This window comes from Photinus pyralis, unplaced genomic scaffold (genome assembly GCF_008802855.1).
Source record: "Photinus pyralis isolate 1611_PpyrPB1 unplaced genomic scaffold, Ppyr1.3 Ppyr1.4_LG5, whole genome shotgun sequence".
In the NCBI taxonomy this organism is placed as follows: Eukaryota; Metazoa; Arthropoda; class Insecta; order Coleoptera; family Lampyridae; genus Photinus; species Photinus pyralis.
The window spans coordinates 41757500-41784781 of NW_022170596.1; the positions used below are offsets into that span (position 1 = coordinate 41757500).

At 35.3% G+C, this 27282-nt stretch overlaps 2 protein-coding genes and 1 long non-coding RNA gene across 7 annotated transcripts in view; 2 read left to right on the forward strand and 1 right to left on the reverse strand.

Annotated features, from left to right (window-relative positions):
• Positions 1-27282, forward strand: part of LOC116170205 (zinc finger protein chinmo-like) — a 301795-nt gene that overhangs the window by 81602 nt on the left and 192911 nt on the right. The gene's annotated exons all lie outside the window — the stretch shown is intronic.
• Positions 4073-6559, forward strand: LOC116170213. 2 transcript variants are annotated; one of them, XR_004145190.1, is made up of 6 exons: positions 4073-4149; positions 4211-4880; positions 4932-5195; positions 5251-5810; positions 5866-6405; positions 6464-6558. It is a non-coding gene; the product is annotated as an uncharacterized LOC116170213 (long non-coding RNA). The 2 variants fall into 2 exon arrangements; XR_004145189.1 differs by having other exon boundaries at positions 4080-4880; positions 6464-6559.
• The window catches only part of LOC116170208 (homeobox protein aristaless-like), a 76749-nt gene continuing 63970 nt past the window's right edge, over positions 14504-27282 (reverse strand). The window contains exons 3-4 of the mRNA XM_031486438.1: positions 25399-25444; positions 14504-15229 (exon numbers count right to left, since the gene is read on the reverse strand). Coding sequence (XP_031342298.1) covers positions 14708-15229; positions 25399-25444 — 568 coding nt within the window. The 3' untranslated portion in view covers positions 14504-14707. The remainder of the gene's footprint in view (positions 15230-25398; positions 25445-27282) is intronic.

The window sequence follows — 27282 nt, forward strand, 5'->3', positions numbered from 1 at the left end:
GCAGTGTACATGAAAAATATTTACGCAAAAGTGATCAAGTAAGGTGACAATAATAATGCAAGTTTATAGGAAAGGAAGATTAAGAATTTTATTTATAAAGGATCCTGTTAGTTTAGTGCGCGAATGAATGTGTCTGCCCCAGCAGGACACCCCACGAACAGCTGAATCGAATCGTAGGTGTCAGCTTCTGACAGACTGAGGTTTTCTTCGTTAATTTACCATATTAACGTGATATCAGACGCATTTTTACGACCATTGCGCCGTGATTATATGGTTAATTAAGAAATATTAGAAATGTCGGTGGACGAAACGTTCGAATGAAGTATCTAAACATTTTTTGGGTGGACTTCTCTTTTGGAATGTTTGCGGTAATTATACTAAAGTGAGCATCTCATTCGTAGTTCAGATGTCTTCCGATAGATAGATTTATTTTCGAACAATTCAGCACATCCATTGTTTGCAAATCAGACCTTGCTTGTTACCTGCTATTGTTTTGCGGTTTTCTCTTCCTCGCACTGTAAACTACACTCGTTAAAAACTATTGACTTTAACCGTTCTGTTATTATTTATATTCCATTATTTCGGGCACAGCAACTAGAAATATGGTTGTACGTACACCTTAGCGAATCCGAAGAAGTTTGAATTTACATTTACAAATCAATCAACGCCAGTATTTCCAAAAACCATTTACTCGAGTATACAAATCGCAATAAATATCTGTGAAGACGAGAGTATAGGTAGTACCGTCGTGGAAAAAGGCCAAAATGTTCTTTAATTAGTATAATCTCAAATTTTTTAATTGTTACTATCATAGAACCTACGACTTCCAGTTAGGGTTTTTCAAAGTTATCTGACTGTACTTCGAAGGTTCGGAGTAAACAATAAGTTAGTCAACTTGATATAAGGTCACAACCGTTGAATGAATTTTTCATTCAACGCCACAACAGTGCAAGACGAGTCCGCGATTTACTCGCAGTCCAGTATACTGATGAACCAATACCTTCCATTTCAACGTACATAACCTAAAAATAATTAAAAGCTGGTTCAGTTGTGACACAAATTTTCAATACGTGTGTATAGTTGCACATATCCTATAGGTTGATGGGTTTTGGGTTTTAATGGAACATAGAGAAACACCATTATTGCATGCATAATCATAATATCTTCCAATGTAAGATAAACGCACTGTATACAATAACCAGTCAATAACCTCGTGATTCTGGCAGCGACGAAATTGGTTAAATTCGGACACATGAAGCATTTTTTGTCACGACTGAATGGCCGAACCAAAAAAATCATCATCAAGATATTCAATATTCATGGGACCCCTTGTATATCAGTAGTGAAAGGTTCACCTGAGTCAGACAGTCACATGACGCGCCAGACTTGCGCGAGAGTCATATTTGCAGATACGTGTATGAGGTATCGCTATTTTGGCCATGTACTTCGGCAGTTGGCCCGGGGTGCTGCGTTTAAGTTCGTGTTCACGTTTGGGTTCGCGTTCAGGTTATGTTCGCGTACACGGCATGTAAAAATGAAAAGACCAACTTTAAAAACAAGTGCTATCGTCATTCACCCAGATGCTTAAACATAGCGATTTACCTGCATCCCATGATGGGTAATGTAATACTTTCTAGTCTAAACGCCAATGCAACCCAAACGTGAACATTAACCCAAACGACACACGCCAACCCAAACGTGAACGAGAACCCAAACTCGAACGCGAACCCACCGTGAACGCCAACCCAAACGTGAACGCGAACCTAATCGTTGCACTTCGGGCCAACTGCCGAAGTTTACAGGTCAAAATATAGATACCGAATTAACCTCACTTTCGCGCAAGTGTCATGTGACAGTTCCACAATTACCTATAAAATGAAGTGATGACTGCCCCAAAAAAAACCGAAACATCAACTAAAAATATCATACTGCCAGCTGGTAGAGGAGAAAAAATTGTAATGAGAAAGTATTCGGAAATCCTCCAATTTTTAAGCAAAGTTATATTCGACTGAAAAATGTCCACATTTGCCTCCATTTAACCGACTTCGTATCCATTACGGTTTGCGAGATGTCACTGGTCACCCTTGAATTTCGGACGCCGCGCCATGTACAGACACTAAAATCCTAGCAATTATCGAGTATGAACTTCCGTGAAAAAAACAGTTTGATGAACTAATTAAATGAGCGAGGAAAATTAAAATTTGACAATCGCTATGCGACTACACTGAACAAAACCGAGTTGAAGAAAGATCACTACAATGTTTGTACCCGCACCCGCATCCATGTTATAAAGGCATCCCATGTCGTTCAAATATTTAGATCAGGGCTACATTTGTATAAACGAAAAAGAATTACAACTTAATCATAGGGATAAAACTAAACCTAAATTAGTAACGTTTAGTGGACAGCCGCCTTTTGTAGATCAAGTTAATGTGCACCCATTTGTTGACCTAAGTACGAAGAAGACAAATAATACCCTTTCCGCCGATTTATTCTTTCGGTTTTGCCTTTTTATTGGTATAAAACAACACAAAACAATTTTTTACTCTTTCCAAGAATTTACAAGAAGCACCACCTTTAGCTGAATATTTTCCTTTAAGGAGTCGCCATTTCCTATAATCGAGTATTTAATAAATCAATTAATTAATTAGCTTATTTAATTGCTTTATTTTTACAATCACTTTTAAAAATTGTGAGGGGAACTCCAATGCCGGCAACACTGAGAATGTAAAAGAGTTCGATGATCGTCCTGCTCGATTCTTCTGTAACAGCATTTTATAAACAAGCGTTAACGAAAACCACCTCTACTTTTTCTCAACCTACACTGTTTTCGCCGTATTTTAAAAACACATTGTCCAAATAAATTAACTTTTACTCTAAAGATAAAGAAATTGAACATAAACAACGCATCTGCAAAATTGTATCACTTAAATGTCTTATCAATATAAAATAAAACCAATAATTTTGTCACTGTTCTAGGGAAAACTGCGGTCTACCAGTATTATCACGACGTACAGTTAATGAATTCTGTTGCACATAAGTCCGTAAGTCATAAGTGGTAATTTTAGGTTTATTACCCTTCTTCTGTATATCAACCGTACACGTCGTTCTCTAGCGAACCAATCTAAAAAATTGTGCACAACTCTTGTGCAGATAAAGCGCATTTTTTAAACGGAAATCGCTTTTGTTTTGACATCACCAATAGATATATTTCTTGCAGACGTCTCAATCGCCCTTTGTGAGTACCTCCTTCCGACAATCCGTTCTTGAGGTATAATGGAATATACCCAATCACGATAAGAGGTCGAGGAGGAGGACTATGGTTGGTAGAAATTAATTCCTTTCATTGAGACCTTTCATTAGAGTACCATGAACTAGAATTTAAGGCGCCAAAATAAATTATCTTCCAACTTTGTAAATGTTGTAAATAGCGGCTGTTTTATGAGAAAGAGCCCACTATACCATATTAAGCTTTCCTTCGTTTTTCGGAATTTCAACTTTGAAGAATTGATACTTTATACAAAAGCACACTGAGTCTTGAAAAACTAAAAAAGGCGCACAAATCAGTACAAAATAAGCACAAAACTATGGAGTTGGTGTCATGTTGAGACGAGCATGATGGTGTGTATAGATTAAGGTGGACCCCAAACTGAACATTTTGATTGTCTCTGAAACGGAAGGCGCACAACACTCGGACATTGGCCCACAAATCAGCACAAAATAGGCACAAAACTATGACATAGGTTATAATAATAATAATAATAATAATTTTATTAACGCTACAAGGCATTTTGCATACAAATTAAAATTATAGTGATACACAATAAAATACACAACATAAATCAATAAAACGAAGGACAAGATCGACGTGTAGGAGAGATAGCGAAAAACTTGTTTATTGGATCAACAGTGAATTCCCAGTACGTTTGAAGGCGGCTAGTGGCAGTCCGAAGAAATCGATTTTCAGATGTAAGCTGTTGATCAGGTCAACCATGCGGTTTAAAGGGCTGTTTTGGAAGTATAGCGTTCGGCATTGTCGTGCATGTAGAAGTCGAGCCGAACGAACAAATCGGTACGTTTAAATTAATAGTGGATAAAATATCCGGACAGTTTAGGTGACCATTTAGTAGTTTGAAACCAAAACATGCGGTAAGTAAATTTCTCCTCTGTTTAAGAGTCAGTATTCCCAAGTAAAGTCGGACATTTTCAGTGCGATCCAAAATGATTCCATGAAGAAGGAATTTGTACTTTATAAGGCGAAGAAAATTGTTCTGTATCTTTTCCAACCGATTGACGTGAGTTAAGTAGTATGGTGACCAGATCGTGCAGCAATAGTCCAGATGCGACCTAACCAGGGAGAAGTATAAAGTCCTCAGTGCGGTTATGTTGAAGAAATCCTTACATTGGCGACGAATGAGCCCAACCATTTTGCTAGCCTTCGAAATAACATGATCGTAGTGATGCTGGAAATTCAATTTTGTGTCAAGTACTACCCCCAGGTCCTTGATGATGCCCATATGTTGAAGTTCTTGACCACAAAGATGGTAGAGCGGAACAGAAGGCGATGATTTCTTCGAAAAACAAATTGAACAACATTTGGTTAAGTTCAGTTGCAAATCATTATCTAATACCCATATTTCAAGTTGTACCAAATCTTGTTGAAGGATCAGCACATCCAGGGTGTTCTCGATAGGTCTGTAGTCGAGCTTAAGATCGTCAGCAAAAAGGGCATGATTTGAGGAGAATATCGAAGATATGTCGTTGACGTATGCCAGGAACAAAGGCGGGCCGAAATGTGTCCCTTGCGGAACTCCAGATTTGATGTCAATGAGATCCGACAAAGTGTCATCGATTTGGACTCGTGCATTACGACCAGCTAAGTAGCTTTCCAACCATTTCACTGCTTGGTTACCTAGACCGTACTTTTTTAGCTTGAATATCAGCAATTTGTGATTAACCCGGTCAAATGCTTTGGAAAAATCTGTGTAGATCGAGTGCACTTCAATACCTTGATCAAGAGAACCAAAAATCCGGTTCAAGTATAGAAACAGGTTTGTTTCCACGGATCTTCCTTTTGTAAAACCATGTTGATTAACCGATAACACTTGCGAGAAGGCCTGGGTGAACTGCCGGACAACTATGGATTCGAAAAGTTTCGGTATAGCCGACTGGATGGATATTGGTCTGTAGTTATTGTAATCGGGCTTGATTCCATTCTTGAAAATCGGTGTAATTTTCAAATTCTTCCAGGCACTCGGAAAAACACTTTTCTCCAACGAAGATGAAAATAAAAGGAACAATGGTCGGAATATTGATTGAGCACAGTTCTTGAGAAATTTTGGTGGAATTTCATCCGGTCCTGTGCTTCCAAATTCATCAATAGCTGATAGACCGCCAAAAACCTCCTCAGCCGTTATTTTGAACTGAGCGAGCGCGATTTCACTGGTCGTGGAGAACGAATTTTCGTGAATGCGGCCCTCCACAAAAGCTGTAGAAAAGTGTTTGGCAAAATGATTGGCAATTTCACGACGGTCAGATGTGGACTCATCATCTTTTATCATCAAAGGAGGGATAATAGAAGTTTTGTTCATATTATGATAAAATTTCCAGAACGACTTCGGATTTAAAGTAACATTTTCTTCACAGGTTTTAATAAAGGTGTCATAGCACTGTGTGGTCAAGGATTTACACTGAGTTCGCAACTCGGTAAAAACTTGATAATCGATGTTGCTCTTAGATGCTTTATATGTTTTGTGGGCAAGCTTCTTATCCCTAATCAGCTTATGTAGTTTACTACTAAACCATGGCGGGTACGTTGATTTAAAACATTTAATTTTTGGAACACATACATTTAAAATGTCGTAGATGACTGTGTAAAAGTTTTCAACATTTGATTCCAAATCTCCATTGAAAAATAGTGAATGCCAGTCCACGGAACGAATGTAGTCATTGATTTGATCATAAGGAGCCTTCGAGAAATTGAATTTGTAGACTGGTTGTTGATTCGAGTCATCACACTTGAAGAAACCTTGGTGGGTGTGAAGCGCTACACTAAGTGCTGGGTGGTAGGAATCACAGTTAACTAAATTAATATCACAGTTAGAAACGGAAGTATCACAGTTAGAAAAGACTAGATCAAGGATATTGTCATTCACCCGGTTGTTGATTGAGTTGAATTGATGGAAGCCGAACAGGTTGAATGCGTCACATATAAGCTCTGAAATGCGGTTGCGATTACAAAAAGTAGTAAGGTGTCCATCTTCCTCGTCGCTATCCCAAGTGGTGTTAGTCAGGTTATAATCTCCTAACAGTATAACTCTGGCTTCCGGGAATTTATCAAGAGCTGATTCCACAGACGTTATGTGGGATTCATAGACAGCAACATCAGAGTTGGGCGGGATATAGGTACAGCAAACAAGAATGGTCCCCTGAGGACTTAAATCGATTATTGCCCAAATTTCAGGTTTCAAGTGGCTCCGAGTGTAAGGGGTGTTACGTTAAGTTGGCGCCCCTTTTATACATTTTGAATTACTCCGACAAAAAAGGCGCACAAAATGTGAATATTAGCACACAAATCAGCACAAACTATGGTATGAGTGTCAAGTGGATACGACAATGATGGTGTTCCAGTATTAAGTTGAATACCCAACAGTAGTAGAGAGGCCCCTGCGCCGCCATCTTGGATTTTGTGACGTCAGCTGACCTTGGGTTTTTCCCAAGGTCATGGGTTTTTCCCAAGGTCGTGGGTTTTTCCCAAGGTCATGGGTTTTTCCCAAGGTCGTGGGTTTTTCCCTGACCTTGGGTTTTTCCCAAGGTCGTGGCTTTGGGTTTTTCCCAAGGTCGTGGCTTTGGGTTTTTCCCAAGGTCATGGCTTTGGGTTTTCCCAAGGTCGTGGTTTTGGGTTTTTCCCAATGTCGTGGCTTTGGGTTTTTCCCAAGGTCGTGGTCTTGGGGTTTTTCCCAAGATCGTGACTTTGGTACAGGATCATGGTCTTGGATCCTGGGGCAGGGTTGTGATTATGGATTCTGGATCAAGGTCGTGGTCTTGGATGCTGAGTTGAGATTGTGTGATTTGGATTCTGGGATTTGAGTTGGACTAAAATTGTGCTCTGGGATTTTCCTAGCGAATTTAAAAGAGAGAGGTGTAGAGAAAAATAAGAGATGTTGTATTACAAACCTAATCTAAGTACATACTCTTAGAAAATGGTAATCCATACATTTCAAATTTTACAAAGAAGAAGAAGAGGAAAAAGCAAAGCGAGAAGCAAGCAAAACAAGAAAATATTTGTGTACTTACTTTTTCTTAGTTTTTGTTTGAAAATCCTTGTTTTTTCCAAGTTTATCACACACACACACACCCTAACATATAAGAAAGAGAGATGCACAGATTAGCACTGTATAATTACGTAAACTGCAGTAGATTATGCGAGGCTAATAAAACTTGTAACAATACGTTAGGTGATGTTAATGAGTCGTTAGTCAAATACTAACTGAAATTAGAGCGTACATTTCTTATTTGGGTATTTCCCTCAAGTCATGGCCTTGGACTATGAACTTGTCGTAGCATTGGGTTTTTCCCAAGGTCATGGTCTTGGACTTTGACCTCCCCAAGGTCATGGTCTTGGACTTTGACCTCGAGTTTTTACAAGGTCGTGGTCTTGGACTTTGACCTCGAGTTTTTCCAGGGTCGTGGTCACGTAGTCGACCGCTATATGCTTTAAACCAACTTACTTATCAAATGCATTTAAGATATCCACACTCAACGGGGGTTGCACGAGGTCACTACTAAGAAGCTGTATCAATCTAGTTGGTAATAATCGATGTTAATTTCTCAACTACTGTCGCTTACTAAGCGAGATAAGAAAGGAATTGAAAAAATGCAATTAAGAAGGTGTAGTTGGAAAAACAAATTAAGCTGTGCTAGTGAAAGTCTTTGTGTAATGACGGTAATACGGTGGAACTCGACGACAAATTATTCAAAACGCTGCTAATTGTAAACGATCAGAAGGCCAAAATAAATTCTCATTACCCACAATGTGTATTTTAAATATTTTTGCACGTTCACTATTGAAACTAGGAAAATTACTAGATTTTAGTTAACAGGCCGAAATTCGTTTTATTTTTTCACGTAAATAGTCTATTGAGTTACAGAACTTTTAACGAAAAACTACACTTTTGTACTCGGACTCTTATTAACCGTACCTACTGGTTGCCTTTAAATACATAAACAATGATTTTTTACGAATAGAAATAAAAGTCAAAATTGCTCATAACCGAAAACTCTTGCTAACGGACTTCAACTAAATTACACATACAAAATTTAAAAGCTTTCAAGCTCAAAGGAAATTTAGTTTTTAAAACGTGTACCTACTGTCTTTATTGTGCATTTATATGTTTTCAGTTCATTTGATAGCATATACAATCACAAACATTTTAAAGACAAAATACGAAAGCAAAACAAAATGATTCAGGGTTTGCTCTGCCTTTAATAAAAATCTTCGAGTTTAATTTTATAGATTCATAAAAAAAGATTAGGAAGATATTCGAAATAATACGTTTCAGAACTTGTAACGTATAAGTGCCATCGAAATCATTGCGTATGTTGAGAGTTTATTAACTCATAAAGATCATCATCATCATGTAAGTGATGTCCAAGCTCATATAGATTCCAATTAAAAAAATTACATTATCAACAATTTTATTTAGAGGAAATAACATTAAGATAATACATATACCTCTTTTTTGCGATATTGTACTTTCAATAACATAATTAATAAAAAACAATTACAAAGGAATAGTCAATATTTAACATTCTGCTTACAAGTTGAAAGTAAAAAAAAGTGATTGTTGTGATTCAAGTTTGTTACGGTAATTATACACCTAATTGCTTACTGTTATTTAATTTGTAGGTAGTAGGGTAGTGTCAATATAAAGAAAAGAGCATACTTGTCTGTTTATGTAATTTGGTTTTTATCATTATATACGGTTATAATGGAAGACCTAGTACGCCTATTGAATTTATCTGTAAGTGTAAAAAATCTGGAAAAATTAAACGAAAAATACAATTTAAATATTGAAGAGTTGTCAATGTGTTATAGTGCCATAAATCAATTGAGTGCGTCCTTTTTTGAAAACTTTGTCTTCAAATGTCAATCTTTTTGGTGTAGCATAGATACAATGCTAGAACGTGCCGTCGTTCCCGTACCAAATGACACGTTGTACAATTTGTGTGCTAAAAAAATGCTGCGGAGACCTTCTGAATGGATTAATTTACCAATCGATATCCAAACGGAATTGTCGTGGAAAAAGAAGAAGCTAAATGATCTCGGTAGAGACCTACTACATCTTGAAAAAGAAACGGACGCAGAGTTAGTTAAACGAGTGAGAGACATAAATAGTTATTTAATTTCCAGTCAAGAACTTGTAGATACTCTAATAGGTAGTTTAAATAAAATTAAGGATGATATAGATATTGAGTTGTTTAATAATAGTTATTTTGTAGATGTTAGTTTTAATTACTTAAACTTATACGAAAGGATTTGTATAAATATTGTTAGTATGTCTGATTGTTATAGACAGTATTATAGTAGATATAGGGACTTAATTTACAATTGGTCATGTATATATAATAAACAGATTTAACGAGGGGTATAAACAATCTTTTATTGTTCAAGTTTAATTTTATGTCGATAAAAAAAGGTTAATTAAAATCTCTGTCTTTACTTTGAATTTTCTGATTGTCTCGATTTACAAAACATCCAAAAACTCGTAACAAAAATTTGCAAGTTCTGAGGAAATGGTACAGGATCATTACCCACTACTTGGCTATAAGAAAAAACTAAGAAAATTGAACAAGTTAATTAAATAAAATTAAATTCGATTTTTTTTTTACAATCTCTATCTTGAAACATATACCACACACGTGCTATCTTCCATAAATACATATAAAAGTTCAATATCAGAAAACAGCAATCGCTTTTAAAATTGAATAATAATTTGAACTTAGCGAAAATTAACATTTTGTACCTCATCTCCTCATTTTTTTATATAATTCAAACTACTCTACTTTTCTGAAAAAAGACCATCACATAACTTCAAATCAAAACTTTTGTGTTTTAATTTTATTTCATCAACAATTTTGAATATTCGAAAAAGTTGAAAAAAATTACAACTACACAACGATTTTCGCGCGTATCGTACAAAACTTTGGTAAGTAGATAAACTTGATACCCAGTTTTTCACAAACATTCAAGACTACTACGTTTCGGTTTACAATCAGAATATCGCTCCGGGCATATAGCCCCGAGCAAAATATCCGATTAATATGCTTGTAGGACGTGGCTGAAGTGTATCTTGAAGAGAAGCCTATTACGTACTCGTTTTATTACAATACTCGTTCGCAATACCGTGAATTTTTGTGATTGTCTCGATTTACAAAACTCGTAACAAAAATTTGCAAGTTCTGTGGAAATGGTACAGGATCATTACCCACTACTTGGCTACAAGAAAAAACTAAGACGATTGAACAAATTAATTAAATAAAATTAAACTGGATTTTTTTTTGCAAGTTCTATCTTGAAACATATACCACGCACGTGCTATCTTCCATAAATACATATAAAAGTTTCATATCAGAAAACAGCAATCGCTTTTAAAATTTAATAAAAATTTGAACTTAGCGAAAATTAACATTTTGTTCCTCATCTCCTCATTTTTATATAATTCAAACTACTTGACTTTTATGAAAACAGACCATCACATAACTTCTAATCAAAATTTTTGTGTTTTAATTTTATTCCATCAACAATTTCTTTGAATATTCGAAAAAGTTGAAAAAATTTCAACTACAAAACGAATTTCGGTCAAAAAAGGACGCACTCAATTGATTTATGGCACTATAACAGATTGACAACTCTTCAATATTTAAATTGTATTTTTCGTTTAATTTTTCCAAATTTTTTACACTTACAGATAAATTCAATAGGCGTACTAGGTCTTCCATTATAACCGTATATAATGATAAAAACCAAATTACATAAACAGACAAGTATGCTCTTTTCTTTTATATTGACACTACCCTACTACCTACAAATTAAATAACAGTAAGCAATTAGGTGTATAATTACCGTAACAAACTTGAATCACAACAATCACTTTTTTTTACTTTCAACTTGTAAGCAGAATGTTAAATATTGACTATTCCTTTGTAATTGTTTTTTATTAATTATGTTATTGAAAGTACAATATCGCAAAAAAGAGGTATATGTATTATCTTAATGTTATTTCCTCTAAATAAAATTGTTGATAATGTAATTTTTTTAATTGGAATCTATATGAGCTTGGATATCACTTACATGATGATGATGATCTTTATGAGTTAATAAACTCTCAACATACGCAATGATTTCGATGGCACTTATACGTTACAAGTTCTGAAACGTATTATTTCGAATATCTTCCTAATCTTTTTTATGAATCTATAAAATTAAACTCGAAGATTTTTATTAAAGGCAGAGCAAACCCTGAATCATTTTGTTTTGCTTTCGTATTTTGTCTTTAAAATGTTTGTGATTGTATATGCTATCAAATGAACTGAAAACATATAAATGCACAATAAAGACAGTAGGTACACGTTTTTAAAAACTAAATTTCCTTTGAGCTTGAAAGCTTTTAAATTTTGTATGTGTAATTTAGTTGAAGTCCGTTAGCAAGAGTTTTCGGTTATGAGCAATTTTGACTTTTATTTCTATTCGTAAAAAATCATTGTTTATGTATTTAAAGGCAACCAGTAGGTACGGTTAATAAGAGTCCGAGTACAAAAGTGTAGTTTTCGTTAAAAGTTCTGTAACTCAATAGACTATTTACGTGGAAAAATAAAACGAATTTCGGCCTGTTAACTAAAATCTAGTAATTTTCCTAGTTTCAATAGTGAACGTGCAAAAATATTTAAAATACACATTGTGGGTAATGAGAATTTATTTTGGCCTTCTGATCGTTTACAATTAGCAGCGTTTTGAATAATTTGTCGTCGAGTTCCACCGTATTACCGTCATTACACAAAGACTTTCACTAGCACAGCTTAATTTGTTTTTCCAACTACACCTTCTTAATTGCATTTTTTCAATTCCTTTCTTATCTCGCTTAGTAAGCGACAGTAGTTGAGAAATTAACATCGATTATTACCAACTAGATTGATACAGCTTCTTAGTAGTGACCTCGTGCAACCCCCGTTGAGTGTGGATATCTTAAATACATTTGATAAGTAAGTTGGTTTAAAGCATATAGCGGTCGACTACGTGACCACGACCCTGGAAAAACTCGAGGTCAAAGTCCAAGACCACGACCTTGGAAAAACTCGAGGTCAAAGTCCAAGACCATGACCTTGGGGAGGTCAAAGTCCAAGACCATGACCTTGGGAAAAACCCAATGCTACGACAAGTTCATAGTCCAAGGCCATGACTTGAGGGAAATACCCAAATAAGAAATGTACGCTCTAATTTCAGTTAGTATTTGACTAACGACTCATTAACATCACCTAACGTATTGTTACAAGTTTTATTAGCCTCGCATAATCTACTGCAGTTTACGTAATTATACAGTGCTAATCTGTGCATCTCTCTTTCTTATATGTTAGGGTGTGTGTGTGTGTGTGTGGATAAACTTGGAAAAAAACAAGGATTTTCAAACAAAAACTAAGAAAAAGTAAGTACACAAATATTTTCTTGTTTTGCTTGCTTCTCGCTTTGCTTTTTCCTCTTCTTCTTCTTTTTAAAATTTGAAATGTATGGATTACCATTTTCTAAGAGTATGTACTTAGATTAGGTTTGTAATACAACATCTCTTATTTTTCTCTACACTTCTCTCTTTTAAATTCGCTAGGAAAATCCCAGAGCACAATTTTAGTCCAACTCAAATCCCAGAATCCAAATCACACAATCTCAACTCAGCATCCAAGACCACGACCTTGATCCAGAATCCATAATCACAACCCTGCCCCAGGATCCAAGACCATGATCCTGTACCAAAGTCACGATCTTGGGAAAAACCCCAAGACCACGACCTTGGGAAAAACCCAAAGCCACGACATTGGGAAAAACCCAAAACCACGACCTTGGGAAAACCCAAAGCCATGACCTTGGGAAAAACCCAAAGCCACGACCTTGGGAAAACCCAAAGCCACGACCTTGGGAAAAACCCAAGGTCAGGGAAAAACCCACGACCTTGGGAAAAACCCATGACCTTGGGAAAAACCCACGACCTTGGGAAAAACCCATGACCTTGGGAAAAACCCAAGGTCAGCTGACGTCACAAAATCCAAGATGGCGGCGCAAGGGCCTCTCTACTACTTACAGCAAATTGATTGCTCTTTTCAATTGTAAAAACATAGGCATTGCATTTGAAAAACAATAGCTGCATCGATTTCCGGTTAAACCGGAAGTGATGCCGGATGTCTGAATTTGCGATCGGATAGATCATAATGTCACATAAAATTTTGAAAAATTTTTCATATCTCGTCAAATAAAAGAGATATTGAGGTGACCCTCTTATCTCGAACGCACTGTATACCTATTGACAATGACATTGCCTAACAGTTCTATTACAGTGTGCACATTTTAAATCCTTTGAGGTTTTGTGAGTTAAGAGATGCCGTTTCAGGACATGGCGGTGATGTGTTTCAAAATCACACTGTGCACATTTAACATATTTGGAAGTATTGCGAGTACATATGGCTAAGTACTAATTTAGAGCCTGCAATGGTATCCAACTTGTATAAAGACTGCAAGGGGATGAATTCAAAGATTTGAAAGTGGGGCCTCTTTTCAATTCCAATTAAACGAGCATTTTTTGGAATATTTTCTTGTAACTGCATTACTATAAGTGGAATTCACATTTAGATCGCAGCGTTATAGAGATATCTCAATATGCGAGAATAACTACAATGTTGCCAAAGTCAAAGTCGCAGACGTTTGTGTTACATCGAGGGCCGCATGTGTGGTAAAATTCAAAAACGGCGAAGTGCTAAATTGCAAATGCAAGCAGTTAGTGTCTACTTATCCAACAGTAACCAATTAGCAAAACTGACATTGGCAATAGAATTGGCAACGCTGTATACCAATACACTGCCATCTGGATGTGAATTCCATTATAGAAGGTGCCAATTACTTGGGACACCCTGTTTCGTCTTCCTTTTAAGTCTTGCCGTTAATTCTCCACCTACCCTCATAAGATGATTCGCATCTCTGCCCATTTCCAGTTGATGTGCAGCCTCGCCCAAGTAATTTCTCCGCTATCTCCTCAAGATCAGTTTTATCACGAGCAACGTAATTAAGTGCGCTCGCAATTTTAATTATCTCGCCTCGTAAATAATTATAAACAATAAACTCGCTACTTTGCATTGAATTGAATTATTACGGTCGCTATAAAATCCTTTAATTAGATTCTATTTGCATTTATGATGCGTGTAATACCTTGATTGACCGACTGCCGTAATAAAAAGGCGGTAGTACAAAATAATAAGACTTTATTTGCATACATTTTTGGACGGACAAACGCAGTCGTACGTAATTACTAATAAATATACATACATATAATAATTATTATTATACTCGGACAATTTAAGAAGAATTAAAAGATTTACATCACAGTTTTACATCAGAAAATAATAGCGATGAAAAAACAAACATTACGATTACCTACAAAATTAAATTCTAACTAATTAGATCCCCGTTTTGTCTAAGCATCTCCAGTCTGAGTTCGTGTTCCCGAGCTTTAAGTCGCAGGGCGGCGATGCTGGAACTTCGTCGGTCGACCTCGGGCGGCGACGACGTCGCGCCGGAAGAGTTCGGCGACAGCGGCGGGGAAGCGGTGAACTCCGGCGTCGGAAGTTTCGGTCTTTGCGCGGCCGATATGTTCGCCAGTAGCGTTTGGAAGGAACTTGCGGAGGGGTAGAGACCGACGGAGGGCGGTAGAAGCGAGGGCGGACCTCGATGGTAGGGCGACGGTGTTGCCGTTAGGTATCCCGGAAGTACTTGGGGTGGATAACGGAAGCTGAGGGAGTCGAATGGTTTACGTAATCCGAAGGGAATGTTGAAGGGATTCGGAAGGGTTGGTGGGATGACCGACGGCGCTGGACCACCTGCTGTTGGTGTTAAGTAGTGTGTGTAGGGATGGGCTTGTGGGCCTACTTTTTCTTGTTTCCTCCACTTTGCTCTGCGATTTTGAAACCATACCTGAGGCAGAAATGAAGAGTTAAACATTGCATTGTTTACCTATACAAATTTTCTAAAAATACATTGGCATTACGAGTATAGCTTCTCATTAACTTAGTTTGTTGTTAGACACTCTCTATAGTTTATAGTCATGCAGTTTTTCTTTTTTTTTAATTTATGTGGTATAGAAAAAAAACGCGGGCGCTCGGGTTCGAACCAACGTCATTGTCCTTGCCTTCTTAATATTCGCGTATAATTAACAAAACTTATTTTGTTATCATAAACTTTCGATTTTAATGTGATAGTTACTTAAATGCGTTTTAATAATACTGAGCTCGCCTTTGGCTCGCTTAGCGTAACGGATTTTACTCCCGTCCAAAACATACAGTGTATACCGAGCGATAAGAGGTGGTCACTTTAAAAAAATTCTTATGTGATACTACTCATGCTCTAGGGTGACGTAGTTTGAATTGGCCTCCATAGTTACTTAAGATGTATGTAGTTAGTTATGACACAAACCATAGGTGGTTATGTTTTTTCAATAGAATTTTGTCTATTATATTTATATTGTCTCCATATCGATCGGGAAATAAAAAACTTAACAATTTGTTCTCAGGTGCGCATCATTTCCAAAGGGAAAAGGTCTTTCACATGTCACAAAAAATCTAAGGAGTACACAAGACATTGAAACACAGTAGGAAACATTTCCAAAATTTCTTTTTTACATTTTTTAAAATTTTAACAAATTTAAAAAAAATGTTAAAATATGAATTGTCAAATTTTCGTTTACTTTTACAAGACTCTCTGACAACTCCTGAAACATTTTAATATTTTCCTACACTTTTCCATCATTTACAAATTTGGGAAGCATTTCCAAAATGTTCTAGACATTTTGAAAATTCCTACACACTTTCGATACACTTTCAAAATTTCCTGCACATCCCAAAGCTTGAGACATGTTTCGCAAATATTTCCCGTACATTTCCATCACTTCTGAATTATTTCTTAATTTTTTTAAACTTTTCCAAAATTTTGTTTTTAATTTTCTATATGTTTCTAAAACGTATAAAAAATTCTTTCAACATTTTCAATATTTCCGAAGCATTTTCTGAAGCATTTTCAAAATTCTTTAAACATTTTAAATTCTTTCTGCATATTTTACAAAATTTCCTACACAAATATTTCCAAAATTGTAGAAAAATTGCTTTTTTTTAGACGGGTTCACTTTGGTTATACGCATACCGGTGATAACGTCACGTTACAGGAAATGTTCGTTTTGTATGGACCTCTACTAGTTTAACATTTCGAAAATGTCTAAAAAATAGTACTGTGTGTACTATGGGAAAGTGGATTTATGCTTGGTGACGAAAGGGCACTGGGCACATTTTAAATTCTGGGTAGTCTCATATGTTAAAATGTTATTGCCGGTATGCGGTGTTCTACTTAAAAAATGGCATCCCATATTACACGCCTTGTATATTCTAGGCTAGTAGCTTCTAGGAATCATTACGCATCAAGCCGTAATCTACACTTTTTTCAATAACTCGACTGTAAGATTAATTCGGAATTATTTAAAAATTACCGCCAATTATGCTACCGGTTACACACGCGAAACCTTAATTAAGCCATTACCTTGAAAAACGGAAATATTTGCAGGTGAAACCTGCGGTCGTCTTCGTTAATTTGAAACGCATGTGATGTGCGTAATGGTCTTCAAAATAAACGGTAACGCGATACGACCAATCACAATAGAAATGCGTACCCGGCAGCCAATTAATCGACATCGATAAAATTACGAGATTCGATTAAGACAAGCCTTTTAAAAAATGCGCCTCGTCACGACCGATCCTGTCGGTTCAACAGTAGTTCGTTCGTGTAATTACTTTTATAGATCTTAAAATCGACTATTATCTTATTAATAATTGGTAATTTGATCGATGTTTGATAAATGAAGGGAAATAAAGTGACGGCCCGGACCACACACTCGTAAATTGTTTAAACAATCACTTAATTTTCATGCTAATCAACTGAGAGAAGAAGAAGAAGAGGAAAGAAACGCGATTGCGGTTATGAAAATAATTAGGAACGAGAAAAGCAACTGACACCTAATTATAGAGTCCGTACCTGCTTCAACGCTAGAGGGACTAATGTAATTTTAAATTACGGACGTAATTTCAACATTTAATGTAATTGAAAACGAAAACAATTGCGTACCTAAAAACCAAATAATTGATGATCATTTTATTTTTTCGTTTTACCTCAATTATCCTTTACGATGCCGGTTATAATTTCTCTCGTCTTTGCGGGGACAATGCTGAGACAAAGTTGCGGGTGGTTGACATCGTCACCAAAAACTATTATTTATATATTTATTTTTTTGGCGCGAGTGACAGAGACGGCCGCGTTTAGATAAAGAGCGGAGAGACGTCGCAGACACCTGTTGCGAGTAAATGACATATCGGTGAAGGAAGAGAGTCATTTCGACTTGATTTTTTTACAGTTTTTTGGGGCACACACAGAGAGTGCAGTCACGGACTTGAACGATTAGGCTTAATTAAATAAATTACATGTCTCTATTTCTGTAGAATTGTGGTTTGTGAAGGTTACCTCTCTTGAGTGGATTGTTGTTGTGTGGTTCTCTCGAAAATTGGAAGTTTCCGTTTTACCTTTTTTCGTTTTTTGATTCAATTATTCCGTAATACCCGTACGCAACTTTTTTCTAATTCGATTAGCGAACGGCTGATTGCGGAAAAAAGGTTAATTAATATGACCTTAATGGTTAGGTACATACAATTCGAATTAGCATGATTATGTAATTAATAACCGTAATTTGCTACTCTTGTTCCTGCTTTTTATTTGCAATTCATTGTGGCGGTGTATGATTATACAAAATGTTGACAAATTGTATTATAAGTGCCTCTCAAGCGGATAATGTAATTTAAAAATTAATTTATTCGTACCTATGTATAGTTACAGCACTTTAGTCGCTCTCAATGAAATTGAATTAAATGGATTTACTACATTTTTTATCGATTTCCGGCACCGCTCAATTTCTCTTTCTCAAATTTCACTTTTTTGGGAACACAATGCACTTTTTATGATTGGTAGTTGGTTGGTTTCGCTATTGTTTCGATAACAATCAGGATATGCCGTTTCCTAAATTAAAATATGGACCTTTTCCGACAAACTGGAGGTTTTATTATCACGGATAGGTTAACAAATTTTATTGTTCGAGGAGCGATTATTTTTGTCATTGTGGGATTTCAAAACGCCCGAAGGCAATGGTGCTTGTAGGCACGTATTCAAGATTTATCAATTCAAAAATCGAAGGATTCCGAAAGATAAAAATGGTCGCAAATGGCTACAAAAAGTGGTTGATCGTCGATCTTTATAGGTTGCCGAAATTTTTGAGAAAAACCCTAACTTTTCACTGACTTTTCTTTCTATTTAGAAAACGACAAAACGTATAGACGTTTTAAACTAAAACATTATTAAAGCACTTTTTTTAGAGGAATCTAGACTCTAGACTTGGAAGTTGCAGTAGATAATTTGTTTATTAAGGATCCTCAGATCCTTTATAGTTTTGTATTGTCGTCCGTCCGTCCGTCCGTCCGTCCGTGTGCGCTCTAACTCTTTTTAAAAGTGGCCGATTGTGTTGAAATTTGGTATACGGGGACGTTGGACATTAAGAACGGACGCTATTGATTTTCAGGAAGCTGGTTCAACAGGAACAAAAGTTATACGACTTCGAGTGAATCGGGAACAGGAAAAACTGCGAACGCAATATAATAAAAATTAACATATTTCATTCCCTAGGTCATGTATCGAGTTCGGACTTTCGCTAGATTATTCCCTATGACTCTTAGATGTGTAAACAATTCAATATAACTCTTCTCTGTGGTCTCGGTCAAAAGTTTTAGAGCAAAATGTACCCAAAATTATTCTTTACACATGAATTTAGAGTTGTAAAAGCTTTCAAACGCATTATCTTGATACTGAAAGAGTTGATAACGTGCACGTTTGATAACCGCATGTGTGTGATTCAAAAATGTTAAATTATTTTTCTGAGGCCACATGGATTTTGATCAAAATATGTCAAAATCGTTAATTATGCACCAAGATCGTTGGGAAAAAGACAACGCGCATTATCTCAATGCCCAAGACATGAATTTTATGCATTTTTGGCGACCACGTGGATTTTGATCAAAACATGTCAAAATCATTATTTATGCACCAAGATCGTTGGGAAAAGACTAGGCGCATTATCTCAATGCCCAAGACATGAATTTGATGCATTTTTGGCGACCACGTGGATTTTGATCAAAACATGTCAAAATCGTTATTTATGCACCAAGAGCGTTGGGGAAAAGACTAAGCGCATTATCTCAATGCCCAAGACATGAATTTGATGAATTTTTGGCGAAAACGTGGATTTTGATCAAAACATGTCAAAATCGTTATTTATGCACCAAGATCGTTGGGAAAAAGATCAAGAGCATTATCTCAATGATCTAAACATGAATTTGATCTATTTTTATGGACCACATGGATTTTGATCAAAACATGTCAAAATCGTTATTTATGCACCAAGATCGTTGGGAAAAAAACCAAGAGCATTATCTCAAAGCCCAAGACATGAATTTGATGCAAATGTATTTTGTAAGATTAAAATAAATTGTCGTTAAAAGTGATTGTAATACTGAGGATCCTTCGATATTTCGTTGTATCGGTTTATTTGTTAAGGCAGCCATATTGGATTTTAGCACCTACTACAAACTATCAAAGATGTGTATTTGTTAAACAAAAGAATGCATGTTCTTTCCAAAGCACTCTTCGCAAAAGCCGTTTTTCCATATTTTGACGGAATCTTAAAGATGTAACATTGTAAGCAGAGAAACGAACGTTATCCAAACATTCTAAAATCCAATATGGCTGCCATAAGAAATACTGTCACTTCCTAGTTTAGAATGCCTTGAATTTTTCGGTAACATATTGAATTCCTCATAAAAAAGTGCTTTAATAATGTTTCAGTTTAAAAATTTGGTAGTTTAAAAATTGAAAATTTCGGTAATCTCGGCAACCTCTGAAGACATTTACATATTATTGGGTACCAAAATACGCAAATTTGCTCCAATTTATAAACTAAATTGATTCTCTTCAAATAACCGCGATCCCTATGTTGGAGCTTGAAATACGGACACCCTGTATATACCAAATATTAATTTTAATAATTGTAATGTCTCCTTTTTTCGACATCCAAGTAACATGTCATTCGAAGGTAATGCGATTTGCTATTTTTTATACCTACTTATTATTTTATCATTTTTCGAATGTACACAAATATAACATTTATTTTATAGTTATTTATTCTGCGTCCTATAACAATAACATATGCAGGGTGTTGCATTTAAACACAAAAAGTTAAGGTCATTTCTGACTAAATCGGAAGTAGAAGACATTACGATTATTAAATGTATTAATATTTAATATACAGGGTGCCCACAATGTATGGAGTATATAGTATACGAGTATCGATAAATATCCACTGTACACAACATTTTTCTAGATTAAAGTTGTTTAACATTTTATTTCCCATAGCAAGGCAGCATTCAGTTGTTTTTATTTCAGAAAACAAATGAGTAACGAAAAACAATCTCTTTCATTTGAACAATTGATTGCAGGCCAGTTCACGTTCATTTGTTTATTTTGATGTAGGATATCTAGATTAATGTTATTGATTTTCTTGTATAAAGGTACTAACAACTATCAAATGAGCCGAACGAAAGGGTATTTAATAAAATTGATTTTCGTTATTCATCTGTTTTCTGAAATAAAAACATACGAATGCTGTCTTATTATGGGAAATAAAACGTTAAACAACTTTTATATACACACATTTTGTATACAGTCGTTATTTACCGTGATATATACTATATATCTATACACAGTAGCCACCCTGCATAAGCACCAGCATTTGTTTTATATCGATGACAACATGATTCATGTGCATTGGACCAACTGGTCAGTTAGGTAGTCTTCTATAATTGAAGCAAACACTTGAGTTTACAAATTATAAAAAAAGTGTATAAATTGTCTCCACTATAAAAACTCTTAGAATTATTGAAGGGCTGTTTAGAACTCGAGCCAGAACTTCAAAGTTCACATTTCATGCACTTTTGCTATCCTTCACGATTTTTTATTATAAGGTCAATGATGGGGATGACTAAGACATAAAAAAAGTATTTCATTATTAAGCGGCATAAAAAAGTTTAAAAAAAATTGATAGGCTGTTCCATTAAAAATACTATGCCCATACACACCACTTTTGTGGAACACCCTGTATGTCTTATAATTTAATTTTTAATGTGATCGCACAATTAGGGGTACTAGTTTTACTCGAACCTAAATTTGATCTGCATTTCGACTAGCGGAAAATGGTCCTGTTCCATTTTCAATGCGCCGCGCCGCCCTGTATTTCTAGTTTTATATTTCTTACTAATTTTTGGGCGAGCTAGTGAACGATTTTTAAATTATTTAATTCTAAATTTCCGAAATTAATCCCACATTTTTTGGAAGCATAACTATGTGGAGAACCACTTTTACTTTTACGGTTGCGTTCTGACAACACGAGATTTATTTATCGAAATTAATAATAAGCACACCCATTCATGTAATTAATTGATTGTTCTACCGTCAGCCGTCACTTCAAGGTGTGCGAAAGTATGATGGTGAAATTGCGATACTTACAACACCAATTTTTAGTACGAGTTGTATTAGAAATACCGAAGAAAAAAATTGTTGCCCATTTGCTTATAATTTAATACTGCCATGTAATTTTACGTATTAGATGTAGTATTTTAAAAATCACAGAGTTTAATAAAAGTACTAAGTGCGGAGATCTCAAGCACCGAGATGGACAAAGGTGTAGAAGAGGAGATCAAACCAAATAGTTTTTAACGAATACGGTTCGTTCTATTGAAGGGTTGAATAAAGCTATAGTGGGTATAGGATTTCTTTATCGGCGTGTGTGAGCTTTTTATGACTGGATTTTACATGTTAATGTTTCAACGCCTTGTTAGCTAACAATTTTTGCGAAAATTACAAAGTCCAGCACTAATATTATTCAATATTAACGTTTTGAAGTTATTTACTTCCTTTCCTTATGAAAATTTGTTGAAAAACTAGCGTATCAAATCCTATGGCCAGTCTTTAAAAAAACGCACTGTATAAGTTGTTTTCTTTGTTTTCCAAATTTCTTAATGAAGATTTTATTAACATGTTGTTAAGGCTGAAAATTTTAAGTGCGGATCTATGCAAAAATATACGGGATGTCGATACTTATAATTGTATTTGACCATTCTAATCCTGAGAAAAATGCTTCAGTAGCTAATAACTTCGTAGTTCCAATAATAAGGAGGCTGAAACACCCTGTAAAAATTCTAAAAGTAGGCCAATTATACAGGACCCTGCAACAAGTTCGTCGGTCTTCTTCTTAGCTCGTACTTCGTAAAAGATATATTTAAAAAACCGTGTGTGCAAATGTCAACAGATAGTTGCGCATATATAGAAATTATTTTGAATGTACAGGGTGTCTGTATATTTTTACATGTTTCGATGTCATTTCTTAACGTTGTTAACTTTTTGATTTTTTGTCATTGCTGCCATTTTATTAACTTTTTTAAGCAAGCTCCACTTTCTTTTTTGGAGTTAGGAAATACCTTTGAACAATAATTTTAATCCGAGTAAAGGACTACACTTTGATAATGAGAAAGTTGGATTTAGTGATACAGGGTGTTCTCTTCAATTTTTATAAGGGAAGTCCAGTATCTAAGCCCCGTAGTTTTTAGGTTATTCAATATTTTTCACAAAAGTACCTACCTAGTATTAAAAAATAAAAAAGACAACAGTTATTTTTATGAAAACACAAAAGAAATGCATCAAAATGTAAGTGATTATAATACATGTTCGAATTGCCTTCCATTTTCAGCTAGGCGTAGATCAATTCGCTCCTCAAAAGATTCAGGTGAAATATACTTGCAAAAATGTCAGCAATTTGTTGTTGCATATTTTCAGCAGTTATCGGTGGATCATTGTACCTGACGCATAAATTCTACTCGCTAATTATAGCAATTTCCATTACTTCATCTTTTTAATTAATCTTATTTTATTATGAAGGGAGTACCTACACTTGCATCAAATAATCAATTTGTGACATTTATTTACTTTCTGGTATTCTTTTGTTTTTTATTATCACGGCCTACTTCGGTGCATAAGCATAAATTAATTTATGGGTAGGTCCTTTTGTAAAAAATATTGAATAACCTAAAAACTACGGAGTTTAGGCACTGGACAATGGATATCCCTTATAAAAATTGAAGAGAACACAACAGACGATCGAATGGCGAAATAAAATACTGATATTTCCGAAATTCAAAAAACAAGGTCGCTAAAGTGGAACTTGTGTATGGGGAATTATTCGGAAAAATTATTAATGGTAATATTGACAAAAAAAGTGAATAGCGTTCAATGTAGATGTTAATAAATGACATCAAAACATGCAAAAATATACAGGGTGTTCTAATTTAAAAAAAGTTATTTATTGAAACCGTTAAAATAGGACACCTTGTACATTCAAAAATAATTTCTATATAGTTGGCATTTGCACACACGGTTTTTTATATTTTTTGAAAGACCACCGCATTGTTACAGTCACTGAATTTAATGCAAATTAGCTGGCGCCAAATTTAATTCTTAAACCGAAGGACTTGGCCAGCTTTATACATTTGGGAAATTATGATCGTACGCAATGCAAATCAGAGAGCATAAACAACAATGCGGTCGTAAAGATTAATTAGGTATAAAATTATTTAAATTACGACATAGCTAACGTACATTGTAAGCATTTTGCGTGCTTTCTTTATACGAGTATGATTAGTGTCTTTATTATACTTTAACTACCACTAACTACGCATAACTTTGCATTTACACGCGTAGGCATTTGTACGAAAAAATTACCCGACCGTTTTCAGTGCGCGCATCGAGAATCAAGATCGTGCTTAATCAAATTACAATGGCGACCCTTTGCGCTTCTCACGGCTGAAAAAAAAATGATATATACCAAACTTAATTATATCAATAATCACAACAGAACGTTGTAATTAACATTTTAAAAGTTCCGCTACGATTCGAAACAATATGTCAGTTTGTTGTAATAGGCTCGACGGGACTCGAAACAGCGGGACGGCATTGGGCTAATTTTGTACACGCCGGGGGTTCTTTGGCTAAAACCGCCCCTGTTTAGGATCGTCTCAGATTCCTTCTAGTTCTCGAATCCGTCATATTTACACTAGCAATATAAAACATTAATTTAATTTTGATCTTTCGTTCCCCTTTTTTTTTCTTTAATAAATACATTAATTTTTTAACCAATTAAAGCTCGAATTAATCCGATACGTTCCACTTAAAAGGAGAAAGGCGATTTTTATAAATCTAATTTAATAATGGCCGCGCGTAGGTACGTTATTCTTATTAATTAATGCGATGGATCCAACAACAAAGGTTGATATGGCAACGCTCTGGCGAGGGTGCTAATCATACAATTAGTCGATGGTTACAATTCGTGCATGCTTCGAAAGAATCGAAGGAATAAAAGAGCAGACCCTAAATATGGTGATAATAAATAAGAAAGTGTAATTTTATTGAATTTTTGAAATGTTAAAGGCGGATGATTGTAGGGTTCTCCATACAAATCGTTCAGACGGTTATTAGCAGAGCTGGATTCTCATCACGACTAATAGAACCAGCACGACTCCCAAGAACTTATTATTGATATTATTATTCTTTATTATCGAGCCGATACTCATTCAACAACAACGCCACAAAAAATTTTCGGCCTCACCGCGAGGTTAATGCAAAGTATATGCAACTGATTAATTGGCGATTTCTAAAACCGACAATATCTGCGTATAATTTCATGGAATTACTTAATGAGTCCGCCTCCTTTTTACTCTCTTAAGAGATTATGTTGACATGAAAGAAAGTTGACCGCTAATGCAATTTCACTTGTAATTATTTTTCGATTAATGCGCTTCGTAAGGCAAAAAAATTAATTGTTTTGAAGAAATTTATACCCGTTCGCGCAGTGCGTATAATGATAAATTGACATTCTTAATTAAGGTAATAAATCTCACCTGTATTCTTGCTTCAGTTAATCCTATCTTCATTGCTAATTCCTCTCTGCAATTAGAAATACAGCGTTAATCAATGAATTTACTTTATTATAATATTTTAGTACACACCCACCAACTGCCTTATATATGTATGTTGGATGAATCATTTTGAAAATTCAAAGAATAGGCAACTATACACGGCAAAGTGCGAAAATGTCTTTAGTTTCTGTTTTATTTTTGTGTTAATCCACTATCAAACTAGTAAATTATAATAAGACACTATCCCACATTATTTGTTCCATTTCGTGTTCCGAAACATAATAGAAAAAACTGTAGGAGAAGGTAGAAACAAAATCCCTTTCGGCTCGATCGATCAGGTGTAGGTAGATTTCTATAAGTGTCCCAATATGGCGGAATTGGCTGGTTCACGAACTTGAACGAAATATTTATCAGACCCTTAAAGTTTGGTCGAAATCGGTTCATAGTTATGAAAGTTAGAGTGTTTCTTGGAAGTGATATATATGAACCTAGAAACGTATTACCATTACCATTACAATACGTAAAAGAAATCTACCTAAAATGAAAATCACCACGTTAGTAAACCACGCTCGGTGATGGCGCCCAGATGTCGCCGAAATCACATCATGTAGCCTCCTCACATTGTTTAAACAATGAACTTCTAATTTGGGTACATATTAGTCTTTATGCGACTAAGAAAAATCGGTTTTCCGGCGGAATTCGAGTTTTGTGGGTGCAAATTAGTTTTTTATTCGATTTGGGCAAAGTACCAACTTTATCGACCTATAAAAGCTTGCATTATTTTTTTCTGCTTTAATTAAATCGCTGAAAGTAGGTATAACACTTATTATTAACATGATAAATATAACCGTTGCTTTAATTTTTCCGATTGAATATGATATTATACAAATGAACATAAACGTTATTAACATTGTAACTAATTATATATACGTGATGCCAATTACCCGAGATTAATGATATCAAATGGCGTTCAAAATGTTTAATGTTGTTTTAATTACTGGAAACCTGATAGCTTGAGTCGATGTGATTGTACCTGTCGACGAAGTCTAGAATACAGGGTGTTTTTTTGGGATCTTAGAGATCTTGAAAAGGCGATAGCTTTATTATTACTAAGGATATACAAAAGAAGTCACTCCTATACAGGAGAAAAAATAACATACAATTGCAGTAATAATGATATTAGTGGCAAGAGATTTATAAGCTACTGTAGTGGTGTTAAACTTTGGATAGAAATATAATACATTGTGAACCTATCTTTCTTGTTATGAGTAAAAATCAAGTAGCATGGTGACAAAAGCAAGGACAAAACAAGTGACAAAAAATCAAAAAGCGAATAGCGTTCAACGTAGATGTTAACAAATGACATCGAAACATGTAAAGATATACAGGGTGTTGTATTAAAAAAGTTATTTATTGACACCGTAAGACCCTGTACATTCAAAAATAATTTCTACAGATGCGCAAAGATGAATTCAAGTCACTCTGTATATTTAAACCCCATAAAGCCACGTTGCCAAATAAATGCAATTATCGTAATTACACCCTAGGTACAACCCAAACAGAGGATCAGCATTTTTTACACACGTAATGATTCACTTTCACGACGAAAAACCGAAATCATTTTTAATCTATTGTGATCTACCTAAGCGTCATCGGGACAGGTAAAAGCTACCTAATTGAGCATTCTTTACAATGCCATTTCTCGCGTCCGACCGACAAATTGCAGGTAATAAGGATGTCAATCCCCATACACCGCCGATACCTTTTGAACCTGCCGCGTTTTCCTCTCGAATTTTCGGAGCCAAATAAAAAGAAAGTGGCGCGGAACTTAATTTTATGCCTCGCGAATTACTACGCCGTTCGAGC